This window comes from Macaca thibetana, chromosome 13 (genome assembly GCF_024542745.1).
Source record: "Macaca thibetana thibetana isolate TM-01 chromosome 13, ASM2454274v1, whole genome shotgun sequence".
Classification (NCBI taxonomy): Eukaryota; Metazoa; Chordata; class Mammalia; order Primates; family Cercopithecidae; genus Macaca; species Macaca thibetana.
The window spans coordinates 83242571-83255832 of record NC_065590.1 but is presented as its reverse complement, the minus strand read 5'-3'; the positions used below and the strand labels follow the sequence as shown (position 1 = coordinate 83255832).

The 13262-nt window shown below is 48.6% G+C and overlaps 1 protein-coding gene across 2 annotated transcripts in view; it reads left to right on the top strand.

The window, feature by feature from the left end:
- Positions 1 to 13262, top strand: part of FKBP1B (FKBP prolyl isomerase 1B) — a 132074-nt gene that overhangs the window by 117481 nt on the left and 1331 nt on the right. The window contains exons 2-4 of one of the 2 annotated variants that reach the window (XM_050753687.1): positions 563 to 707; positions 4736 to 4783; positions 11868 to 11980. In XM_050753687.1, the coding sequence (XP_050609644.1) occupies positions 671 to 707; positions 4736 to 4783; positions 11868 to 11980 (198 nt within the window). In that variant the 5' untranslated portion in view covers positions 563 to 670. Of the gene's footprint in view, positions 1 to 513; positions 708 to 4735; positions 4784 to 11867; positions 11981 to 13262 lie in introns of those variants that run through there. The other variant, XM_050753688.1, reaches the window with a different exon arrangement.

The following is a 13262-nucleotide window of genomic DNA, read 5'->3' as shown; positions in this document are numbered from 1 at the left end:
TCAGCGAGACCCTGTTTCTACAAAAAATAAAAAATTAGCTGGGCGTGGTTGCTCGAGCCTCTAGTCCCAGCTACTTGGGAGACTGAGGCAGAAGGATCGCTTGAGCCTAAGAGTTCGAGGTTGCTGTGAGCTATGATCGCGCCACTGGGCTCCAGCCTGGGCGACAGAGCAAGATCCTCTCTCTCTAAAAAAAAAAATAATAATAAATAAAATAATGGTTTAATTGCCGGCCTTTGCCCCTTCTGCCCCCCACCCCCCACAAGTCTGTAGGACCGGGTTGACTTCCCAGAGCTTAGTACAGATTAGATGCTAAATAAATGTGTGTTGGACGGATGGGCGAATGAATGGATGGATGGAGGATGTGGTTGTGCTTACCATGCTCCCCGGTCAGTGGGTTAATGTCGTCAGGCGGGGCCAGGCTCGCTAACAGCCGGGCGGGGTCCCTTCCCCCGGGCCCCGCCCCGGCCGACCCCACCTTTCCGCGCGGCTCCGCCCCGCCGCCCCCTTCCCAGTGGCCCCTCCCCGCGCAGGTCCCGACTCCAGCCGCACCTCCTCTGGCTCTGCAGTGGCGGCGGGGAGGCGAGCCGGAGCGACTGCGGGGCCGGGACCGGAGCAGAGCCGGGGTCGGGCAGCAGCAGGGACCCCCGGAGGCGGGGCCTGTGGGACCGCTATGGGCGTGGAGATCGAGACCATCTCCCCCGGAGACGGTACCGGGCTCCCTCCGGAGCCGGGGGAGGGGAGGGGTCCCCGGGCGGAGCCCGGAGGGCGGGGGTCTGATTCGGAGGTGGCGCGGAGGGTGCTGAAGGGTCGGGGGGCTGGATGGGGAGGGCAGGCGGAGACCCCGGACGGGATTCTTGGGGGTCTAGGAGACCATCCTCCACCATCCTCTTCCGCGACTCACCTAGGGGAATGTAGGTGGCAGCCTGGAGGCGGGGGTCTGCGGCCCGGAGCCGGGGGTCTGCGGCCCACCACCCCGGGCTGCTCCTGTCGCCGCTGCTACCGTTCGGTTATCCGCTGCTGCTGATACCCCAGGCTGGGTTTCGGCTTAGCTTTCCCTGCCCTGCTCGGCGAGCTCTGGAAAGCAGGACCTGCTCTCGGGTCTCCGCTGCTCCGGGACCTCCTCCTAGCGCGTCCCCCGCCGGGCCTCCTGTCGGTCGCTTCCCTGTGGGCCGGGCTGTGAGCGGCTGTGGGGACAGACCCAGGCTGGGAAAGGGGGAAGCGCTCCCTTGCCGGCTTCCGGATCTCGCTTTATCCTCCCGCCGCGTTCAGACTCCCTGGCCACCCTGTCCACTCCCATGGCCTCCACATTGAAGCTTCTAAGCCCAGCCCTGCGACCTGCGGCCGGACCTCTCCCTGGAGGTCCCAAGGTGCTCCCTAGTCAGCAAATCCAAAACAGAACTTGCGCTTCCCACCTTCTCCCCTAAGTGATCCTCCTCATCCCCCTTCCTTATCTCACTTTCCCAAGCCCTTGTATTACTGGGTCTGGGTGTGCAAGGAATAGCCATTTCTTTATTTCTTGAAATTTAATTCATACCAAAGCTCCCATTGTCTGCAGGGTTTGATGGGCAAACTTCATATCAGATATTATTAATATGAACAGCTCCCCTGCCCAGGAAATTGGAGAACTTCTTGGCTCCAGGCCATGCTCCTTGTCCAATCCCAACCACTACTTTGGATATCCCCTGGGGTACAGGATTCTTTGCCCACGCAGGAAACCTTGATGCTGGGTCCCAGAAAGCGTTTCCCTGAGGCCTTTTCATCCCCCAGCAGCCCCTGAGCTAATCTCCCCATCTTCAGCCTCTCCTCCCTGCCTTCAATCTCATCCCCAATCTCATATTCACTCCCTTTCTACATCATAGCCTGAAGACTCTTCTTAAAATGTGGTGGCTCATGCCTGTAATCCCACCACTTTGGGAGGCCGAGGCGGGTGGATCACAAGGTCAGGAGTTCAAGACCAGCCTGACCAACATGGTGAAACCCGTCTCTACTAAAAATACAAAAATTAGCTAGGCATGGTGGTGCATGCCTGTAATCCCAGCTACTGGGGAGGCTGAGGCAGGAGAATGGCTTGAACCCAGGAGGCAGAGGTTGCAGTGAGCCGATTGTGCCACTGCACTCCAGCCTGGGTGACAGAGTGAGACTCGTCTCAAAAATAAGAAGAAGAAGAAGAAGAAGAAGAAGAAAACAAATGCATATTTGACCATGCCCCTCCCTCAGGTAGAAGATGTTTTAATGATTCTTCCCTCTCCCCCAGGCAGAGGGGCCTTTGGTGCTGTGGTCTATTCTCATCTTCCACACTAGAGCTTCATCTCTCACCACCTGTCCTGAGCCCACCACCAACTTTTTCTCCAGCTTTCCCAAGCTGCCTGCAAGTTGTCGAACACACCACTCATTCAGCAAATATTTATTGAACGTGTGTGCTAGGCCCTAAGGTGACAGCGTTGAAACAGACAGGGTCCCCGCTATTGCTGGACTGAAGGCCTTTGAACATGTTACATGTCATTCCCTCTTCCCAGATGGTGTTTTTTTACTTCCTCTGGCAAATTCTTACTTGTCTTTCAAGACCTGGCTTCGCCATTCTCTCCTCTATGATATTTTCCTTGACTTCTGCAGTCAGTTAGCTGCTCCCTCCTCCAGGCTCCCATAAAGTCCTCTAAATGTTGGCTCTGTGGTTAGCCTTCCTTAGGCTTTGTTATCTAGCCCCATAGCTTTAAATTCCAGCCAAATTTATATCTCCAGTGCAGACTCTTCATCTGCCTACTTGCAATATAAACTCAGATGTCTAATAGGCATCTCAAGATTGCCACCCGCACAAATCTGTTCCTCCCGTCTTCCCTATCTCAGGAAATAGTTCCACTATTCATCCAGTTGCCCAAACAGAAAACCCAAGCATCGTTCTTGTTGTCTCCTTTGTCCTCATCCTGGACCCCATTTCCAATTTGATTGCATGCCCTGTCAGCTCTGCTTCCAAAATATATCTCCAGTCTATTTCACTCTCTTCTCTGCTGCCACCACCTTAAATCAAGCTATCATTGATTTCTTGTCTGGATTATTGCAACAGACGCCTTACTGTCCATCCTACACATAGCAGTCAGAGTGATGTTATAAAATCTTAATTCGGATTATGTCATTCTCTGGCTTAAAACCCTCCAGTGGTTTCCTATTGCACTTAGTATGAAATCCGGCTCTGCAAGCCCTGTATGATCCATCTCTTTCCCACCTCTGTCCTCCCTCCCTTCTTTCCACCTAACCTCCTTGCTCGCTGCAAATGGATTGATTCTGTGCACTTGTTACTCCTTCCCCAAGTGCTAATTCCCAGTATTTTGCTCATCCTTCAAGTCCTAGCTCCAGGGGCACCTTCTTCAAGAGGCCATCCTGGACCACTCTGTCTGAAATGGTCTGTCCCACTGCATCTCCCTTTAATACATCATTGTGTGTGTTTTCTTTAGAGTATTCATCATAATCCATAATCGTTTTGCATATTTAAGTATTGTCTCTGTCCATTAGAATATAAAGTCCATGGCAGGTGTGGTGGCTCATGCCTATAATCTCAACACTTTGGGAGGTTGAGATGGTAGGAGCTCTTGAGCCCAGGAGTTCAAGGCCAGCCTGGACAACATGTCAAGACCCTGTCTCTACAAATTTTTTTTTTTTTTAATTAGCTGGGCATGGCAGCATGCACTTGCAGTCCCAGCTACTCAGAAAGCAGAGGCAGAAAGATTGCTTGAGCCCATGAGGTCAAGGCTGCACTGAGCCAAGATCATGCTATTGCACTCCAGCCTGGGTGACACACTGAGACCCCTACTCTTAAAAAAGAAAAGTAAACTCTAAAAGAACAGGGATAGAGATCTTGTTTGTAGTGTTCACTGCTGTATCCCTGTGATCAGGCACAGGCGTGGCACCCCATAGGTACTCAGTAAATATTTGTGGTTTTGTTTTGTTTTGTTTTGTTTGTTTGTTGAGACAGGGTCTTACTCTGTCACCCAGGCTAGAGTGCAGTAGCATGAACACAGCTCACTGCAGCCTTGACCTCCTGGGCTCAAACAATCCTTCCACTTCAGTCTCTTGAGTAGCTGGGGCTATAGGTGTGCAGCATCACACCTGGCTAATTGAAAAGAATTTTTTTTTTTTTTTTTTTTTTTTTTAAGAGATGGGGTCTTCCTATGTTACCCAGGGTGATCCAGAACTCCTGGGCTCAAGTGATCCTCATGCCTCAGCCTCCCAGAGTGCTGGGATTACAGATGTGAGCCACCATGCCTGGCCTCTCAGCAAATATTTGTAAATGATTCCGTTTATTCATCCTTGATGGATGGATTATAATCTGCATTGTAATCTGGTATTTGTGTGTCTGTTTCCCTACCTTCCTCATGAGTTTATACATTGCTCTGCATGTCTGAAGTCTGGTCCAGGCCTGGCACATAGGAGGCCAACTGTAAATGTCTGTGGAGTGGATGATGTGAAGTAAAAGGGGCAATCAAAGAAAGTGGGGGTGGGTGGTGGGAAAGCCCAGGAGAGAGCAGAGTTGAGAAAACTCAGGGGGTAAAGTAAATCCAGGCCAGAGAGGTGACGTGATTCATTCTGGCTCGTACAGGGCCAGGAGCCAGAACTAGTTCCACAGGCATCTGCATGGCGTGGAGGGGAATGAAGGCTGGAGCTCTTGGTCAGGATCATACTTAATGTCCCAGGTGTTTTTCCAATACCCTAATCCTTCATCTGCCCTCATGTCTCCCTGCAGGAAGGACATTCCCCAAGAAGGGCCAGACGTGTGTGGTGCACTACACAGGTAAGTCTCACCCCTCAGCCCCCACTCCAGTCCTGCCCCTCCCAAGGCAGGGCTGTCCTCTGAGCTTCTCTCCAGAGGTGCCTGCCTCTGAATCAGACCTAAAGCCCAAGGCAGCAGGGTCTCCCTGTGACCAGCCATCCCCTACTCCTCCCAGCCAGTCTAGTGGCAATGACAAAGGAGGCTTGGAAGGCCAACTCTTTCCCTCTTCTTCCAGCAAGGGCCATCCATGGTGCCAGCTTCTAGGTGAGTCAAACACCTTCAGTCCCCTTCCTTCTGTTGCAGGCATGGTGGAGCCCCTGTCCCTGCTGGGTCTGTCTGATATTTAGAAATCCCTCCGAGAGCTCCCAGCAGACTCTCTCTCCATCCTGCAGTATCATTAGAGAAGAAGAGGAGGGGAGAGGACAGAGAAGTCACCCAGAGGCTCTGATGCCATTTGAGGTGTCAGGTGATGGCAGTGCTTGTCTCTGGGTGCCGGGGGAGCCCAGAGCGGGACTGATCCCTGTTGGATGCTCTTTATCTGCAGCTGAGGTAGAGCGAGTTCCTCAGGACTGCTGGCAGGAAGATCATGAGCAGGTGTTTGTTCCAAGGGGGGTGAGCACCCTGCCTTGTGACCTGCTTCCTAAAGTGGCAAACTCGATGACAGCCATTTAGCAGACAGCAAGGCCAGGTTAATTCCTAGGACATATTCGGATGGGGCTGTTTTTAGCAGTTCTGTGAGCCAGCGTGAAGCACAAGGTTAATTCTACACAGACGGTGTGGATGTTTTCAGCAGTTGTGTTGCTGGTCGCTGATGTCAGTGGGCTGGACCATGTTTTATCTCCTGGTGATGTGGCCTAATTACCATGGGTCCTCTGGGGCCTCTGACCTGTGTAATTGATTTTTTTTTTTTTTTTTTTTTTTTTTTGGAGACGGAGTCTCGCTGTGTCGCCCAGGCTGGAGTGCAGTGGCCGGATCTCAGCTCACTGCAAGCTCCGCCTCCCGGGTTTACGCCATTCTCCTGCCTCAGCCTCCCGAGTAGCTGGGACTACAGGTGCCCGCCACCTCGCCCGGCTAGTTTTTTTTGTATTTTTTAGTAGAGACGGGGTTTCACCGTGTTAGCCAGGATGGTCTCGATCTCCTGACCTCGTGATCCACCCGTCTCGGCCTCCCAAAGTGCTGGGATTACAGGCTTGAGCCACCGCGCCCGGCCGGTCTGTGTAATTGATTTAACAATTTTAAATGTTGTAGACAGACCAGTATTTATCAAGTTACTGAAACCACAACATCCTTTTGCAAAGTCCTTTCACAATACATACATAGGGCAGCAGCTCTGGTCTTGGGAGAGACTGTCTTATCAAACACAGCAGGAGACTGTGGGACTTTTGGGAAACTTTTAAGTTAAATATAAATATAGTAGAGAACATAATGTAAGATGTCCAGGTCAATGAATTTTTTCAAAGTGATCACACTTAGGTAACTACCACTCAGAGAAGCATAGAACATTACCAGCATCCGCAAAAGTCCCTCTGATGCCTTCTTCCAGTCATTTCACCTCCCTAAAGGTAGCTATCATTGTTTTTCTGGTTTGTTGTTGTTGTTGTTGTTTTGAGACAGGGTCTCACTCTGTGACTCAGGCTGAGTGCAGTGGTGATCACCGCTCACTGCAGCCTCGACCTCTCGGGCTCAAGTGATCCTCCTGCTTCAGTCTCCTGACTAGCTGGGACCACAGACACGAGCCACCATGCCTGGCTAATTTTTAATTTCTTGTAGAGATGAGGGTCTCACTATGTTGTCCAGGCTGGTCTCAAATTCCTGTATGCAAGTGATCCTTCCACCATGGCCTCCTAGTGCTGGAATTACAGGTGTGAGCCACTGTGCCTGGCTGGCAACTATTACTCTGACTTTTGTCTCCATGGATTGGTTTTGCCTACTTTTGCACTTCATCTTAATGGAACCATAGCATATGTACTCTTTTGTGTTTGGCTTATGTCACTCAATATTATGTCTGCGAGATATATCCAGAGTGGTTTATTCCTCTACAGTATTTTAATGTATGAGTATGTTGCAATTTATGTATCCTCTCTACCGCTGATGAACATTTTGGTTGTTCATAGTTTTTATTTATTACAAACAGTGTCACTTTGATCAGTCTTGCAGGCATCTCTTAGTGTACATGTGTACAAATATATGTGCATGTTGCTGTTGGGTATATACCTGGAAGTGGGGTACCTAGACTCAGCATTAGCAGTACTGTCCGACAGCTTTCCAAAGTCATTGTGCCAGTTTCCACTCTAAGCAGCTGTGTAGGAGAGTGCCAGTTACCCTGTGTCCTCCCCAACATTTGGTATTGTCAGGTTTTGTTTTGTTTATTTATTTTTTTCTTTTTTTGAGACAGAGTCTGTGTTGCCCAGGCTGGAGAGAAATAGCACAATCTTGGCTCACTGCAACCTCTGCCTCCTGGGTTCAAGCGATTCTCCTGCCTCAGCCTCCCGAGTAGCTGGGATTACAGGCACCCACCACCATACCTAATTTTTGTATTTCTAGTAGAGATGGGGTTTCACCATATTGGCCAGGCTGGTCTCAAACCCTTGACCTCAGGTGATCTGCCTGCCTCAGCCTCCCTAAGTGCTGGGATTACAGGAATGAGCCACCACGCCAGGCTTTGTTTTGGTTTTGGCCTGCTCTGGTGAGTATTCAGTACCATTTCATTGTGGGTTTTTTTTTTTTTTAGACAAGATCTTGCTCTTTCACCAAGGCTGGAGTGCAGTGGTAAGATCTCGGCTCACTGCAACCCTGCCTCCCGGGTTCAAGCAATTCTTGTGCTTCAGCCTCCCAAGTAGTTGGGATTACAGGTGCACACCACCACACCCAGCTAATTTTTGTATTTTTTGTAGAGACGGGGTTTTGCCATGTTGGCCAGACTGGTCGTTGTGGTTTTGATTTGTGTTTCCCTGATGATGAATGGCGTTGAGCACTTTTTCATGTGCCTACTGGCCATTTGGATATCCTCTTTAGACTGCTCTAATTTTGCCCATTAAAAAAAATTAGGTTGTCTTTTTCTTTTTCTTTTTTTGAGACGGAGTTTCACTCTTGTTGCTCAGGCTGGAGTGCAATGGTGCGATCTTCACTCACTGCAACCTACACCTCCCAGGTTCAAGTGATTCTCCTGCCTCAGCCTCCTGAGTGGCTGGAATTACAGGCGCGAGCCACCGTGCCCGGCTAATTTTTGGGTTTTTGCTAGAGACAGGGTTTCGCCATGTTGGCCAGGCTGGTCTCAAACTCCTGACCTCAGGTGGTCCACCTGCCTCGGCCTCCCAGAGTGCTGGGATTATAGGTATAAGTCACGGTGCCTGGCCGGTTGTCTTTTTCTTGTTGATTTATAGGAGTTTTGTATATGTTTTGGATATGAGTCTTTTGTTGGTTATATCTATCCCAAATATCTTCTCCCACACTGTGGCTTGCCTTTTTACTCTCTTAATAGTAGCTTTTGAATAGAAGTCCTTTTTTTATTGTTTATTTTTTCTTATTTTGTTTCTTTATAAAATTTTTTTCTTTCTTTTTTGTTTTTGAGATAGGATCTCACTCCCAAGGTGTTGGGATTACAGGCGTGAGCCACAGGGCCCGGCCATCTGTCTAATTTTTAATTTATCTGTAGAGAGGGCAGTCTCCCTATGTTGCCCAGGATGGTCTCGAACTCCTGGGCTCAACTGATCCTCCTACCTTGGCCTCCTAAAGTGCTAGTATTACAGGTGTGAGCCACTGCACCTGGCCTGAACAGAGTTCCTAATTTTGATGAAGTCTGACTTATCAATTGTTTTTTTTTGTTTTGTTTTGTTTTGTTTTTGAGACGGAGTCTCGCTCTCTCGCCCAGGCTGGAGTGCAGTGGCCGGATCTCAGCTCACTGCAAGCTCCGCCTCCCGGGTTCACGTCATTCTCCTGCCTCAGCCTCCTGAGTAGCTGGGACTATAGGCGCCCGCCACCTCACCCGGCTAGTTTTTTGTTGTTGTTTTTTTTTTTAGTAGAGACGGGGTTTCACCGTGTTAGCCAGGATGGTCTCGATCTCCTGACCTCGTGATCCGCCCGTCTCAGCCTCCCAAAGTGCTGGGATTATAGGCTTGAGCCACCGCACCCGGCCTAGATTTATCAATCTTTTCTTTTATGGTTAGTGCTTTCTGTGTTCAGTTTAAGAAATCTTCATCAGGCCGGGTGCAGTGGCTCATGCCTGTAATCCCAGCACTTTGGGAGGCCAAGGCGGGTGGATCACCTGAGGTCAGGAGTTTGAGACCAGCCTGGCCAACATGGTGAAACCCTGTCTCTACTAAAAATACAAAAACTAGCCAAGCATGGTGGTGCATGCCTGTAATCCCAGCTACTTGGGAGGCTGAGACAGGAGAATCTCTTGAACAACCCGGGAGGTGGAGGTTGCAGTGAGCTGAGATTGAGCCGCTGCACTCTAGCCTGGGTGACAGAGATGAGACTCCGTCTCAGAAAAAAAAAATAAATAAATAAATCTTTGTCTCTGGGTCATGAAGATATCCTTCTATTTATTATCTTGTAGAAGCTTTATTATTCTATCTTTCATATTTAGGTTTATGATTCATCTGGAATTGATTTTTTTGTGTGTGGATTTGGTAGGGGTTAAGGTTCATTTTTTTCCCCATATGAATATACTGTTTCCCATATGAATATACTGTTGACTCAACAACCTTAATGCAAAAAAAAAAAAAAAAATCCTTTATTTGCTGCATTGCAGTGGCATCTTTGTCCAATCAAATCACCGTATAAGTGGGTCTGTTTCTAGACTGCATGGTTTTGGCTGAACTTGTAGCAAGAGATAACTGAAGTTATTTATCCAAAGTAGATTAAGTCACATAAAACCTGAAGAAACTAAGGAATGAGAAAGGAAAGTTGGTGTATAAATAGTATGTGAATGTGTGCGTGTGTGTGCATATCCATGTGCATATTTGTACAAGTATGTATCTGTGTGAATGTATGTAGATCTATGTATCTAAATATTTTCTTAGCATCTCTTTGGCCACCAGAGCTTTTCTCCTGAGTGTGAGTGCATAAGAGCATGTGAGCATGCACAAGTATCTTTGTGTATTTGAATATCTTAGCAACCTTAGCAAATGCACGAGATTGTATTTGATCTTGTTAGCATCCACCTGCATGTACCTCTGTGTAGCCAGAAGGGTTTTCTCCTTTGCCTCATTTAGTACCCAGGGCAAAAGCCTGATGTATTTTACTGAGAGAGTAGTTAAATAAGTCTGTTTCTCTAATATACATTTTAGTTGAAGGAATTAGGAAGTGGCATCATAGATGCTCCAACACTAAGCTGGCCACGCTTCCTATGTTAAACATGACACATCTGAGGCCCTGGAAGAGGAAGTGATTTGCCCAATGTCACACAATGAGATAGTGCCAGAGTGAAGTAAAAACCCAGTCTCTGGACGTTCAAGCAAGGTCTTTTTCTAGTACCAAACGGCCTTTTGTGGTGGTCCAGGGACTGCCAGGAGCAGTCATGGAACCGCATCATTTACAGAAGGTCTGATCTTTGAGTCAGAGTCACAGAAGAATTGAGAATAGCTGTTGGGCCTTGAGTTGCTGAACTGAGATGACATGTGGACATGGGGATGACAAGGCTTCTGAAGCAGAAGCTGGGGGACCCGGAACTGCTGGACTAGCACCTGGGGGGGTTCTGGTTTCAAACAGCCCTATTAGTACAGAGTCTGGAGGCCACCTCTGACCAGCTAGGTCACCTGACACTGTTCCCTGCAGTAGGGGATGATGCAATCTTTGGGTTTTGCCTTTTGGAGGAAACTTAAGAAACCTTAGGAACCTTATGTGAGGACTCAACCTGAGGCTGGAATAGCTGGGAAAACAGACGTTTAGGCAGAGGAAGTGACATAAAAAAGTTGAAAAGTCTGGCTGGGCATGATAGCTCACGCCTGTAATCCCAGCACGTTGGGAGGCCAAGGTGGGCAGATCACCTGAGGTCAGGAGTTTGAGACCAGCCTGGCCAACATGGCAAAACCCCATCTCTACTAAAAATATGAAAAAAATTAGTGGGCGCAGTGGCAGGTACCTGTAGTCCCAGCTACTCAGGAAGCTGAGGCAGGAAAATCCCTTGAACCTGGTAGGTGGAGGTTGCAATGAACTGAGATCATACCACTGCACTCCAGCCTGGGCAACAGAGGGAGACTCCAACTCAGAAAAAAAAAAGTTGAAAAGTGCAGAGAAATTTGAGAAAGGCATGACCTGAATAGGACACAGAGGGAAGGGAAGGAAGGGGAGAACAGAGAGGGTTATAAGCAGGCAAGAGCTGGATCGTGAAGTGCCTGTATGCAAGGTAGGCATTTGAATTCTGCCCTGGGGAGCTATTGAAGTATTTTAAGCAGGGGAGTAATAGAATCAGATTTGTGTTTAAAGAAAAAAAAATCAGTCTGGATGCCAAGTGAACAACGAAATGGAGGCGGGTAAAAGAGGATCAAAAAGACCAGTTAGGAGGTTCTTCCTGTGTACAGGTGAAATAAGCTGGTTACTTGGTGGTGGTAATAGAAGCAAAGAAAAGGCCAGGAGCAGTGGCTCAGGCCTGTAATCCCAACACTGGGAGGCTGATGCAGGTGCTGTGGTCAGGAGTTCAAGACCAGCCTGGCCAACATGGCGAAATCCTGTTTCTACTAAAAATACAAAAATCAGCCGGGTGTGGTGGCATGCGCCTGTAATCCCAACAATGTGGGAGGCTGAGGCAGGAGAATCGCTTGAACCCGGGAAGTGGAGGTTGCAGTGAGCTGAGATTGTGCCACTGCACTCCAGCCTGGGTGACATAGCAAGATTCTGTCTCAAATAAATAAATAAATAAATAAAATAGAAATGAAGAAAATAGGTAGATTACAAAGATATGGAGGACTTAGTGATAGGTAGTATGTGGGGGTGAGGCAGAGGGAAGTGTCCAGATTTCCTGCCTGGGCAACAGGATGGATGGGGAGGATTGGAAGAGGAGCAGGTGTGTGCAGAAAAGGCATTCCATTTTAGACATGTGGAATCTGAATTGGGAGTTAACTCATGACCACAGCTCTATTGCACCCGATTCTTGCTTTGACAGGAATGCTCCAAAATGGGAAGAAATTTGATTCATCCAGAGACAGAAACAAACCTTTCAAGTTCAGAATTGGCAAACAGGAAGTCATCAAAGGTTTTGAAGAGGGCGCAGCCCAGGTAGGTGAGGATTCACATTAAAGGAGATCTGGAGACTTGGGGATCTGGGCTCAGCACTCTGCCCTCCACCTCCACCTTCACCTTCACCCACTCACAGACCACTACTGCTTTGACTCTACCGCCAGGGCATGGCAACGCCATCTGGTATCCCCTCCTGGCTTTGTGTCCCCACCCCTCTCCTTGCCAGCATGACTCTTTTGTGTCCCTGGGAGCTCTCATCCCAAGCACATCCCCTAGGCTTGCTTAGAACTACCTGAGAGGGCCAGGCATGGTGACTCATGCCTGTAATCCCAGCACTTTGGGAGGCCGAGTGTGGCAGATCACTTGAGGCCAGGAGTTCAAGACCAGACTCACCAACATGGTATAACCCCGTCCCTGCTGAAAATACAGGTGTGGTGGTGCACGCCTGCAATCGCAGCTACTTGGGAGGCTGCGACAGGAGAATCACTTGAACCCGGGAGGTGAAGGTTGCAGTGAGCAGAGATTGTGCCACTGTACTCCAACCCAGGCGATGGAGTGAGACGCTGTCTCAAAAAACAAAACAAAAAAATAAACTAGCTGAGGTCTACCAGTTGTCTGGGACTGAGGTGGCGGAAGAGTTGGGGTGGAGTAGGCCAAAAAGATTTTTTGTTTTTTTTGCTTTTTTGGAAAGAATTTCAGACTTACAAAATTATTACAGAAATAGTACAGAGTTCTTCTATACTCTATTCAGCTTCCCCTTCTTGCATAACCATAGTACAATTATCAAAACCAGGACATTCACACTGATACAATATTACTTACTTATTCAAATTTTTGATTATTCAAAATTCAAAAATAGATTTAAATTTCACCAATTGTCCTACTAATGCCGAGCGGGTTCTCAACAACTGCTGTGATGAGCCCTGGTTCAAGATCTTCTTCCTTGGTCTGTCTGTGAAGTCCTTATGATGCTCCCTTACAATAGGTCTTGTTTTTGGTGTTTTTTTTTAGACAGAGTCTCACTCTGTCACCGAGGCTGGAGTGCAGTGGCGCAATCTCAGCTCACTGCAACCTCCACCTCCTGGATTCAAGCGATTCTCCTGCCTCAGCCACCCAAGTAACTGGGATTACAGGCACCTGCCACCATGCCCAGCTACTGTTGTTTGTTTTTTTTTTTGAGACATAGTCTCACTTTGTTGCCTAGGCTGGAGTGCAGTGGCACAATCTCGGTTCACTGCAACCTCTGCCTCCCAGGTTCAAGCAATTCTCCTGCCCCAGCCTCCCGAGTAGCTGGGATTACAGGTGTGCACCGTCACCATCT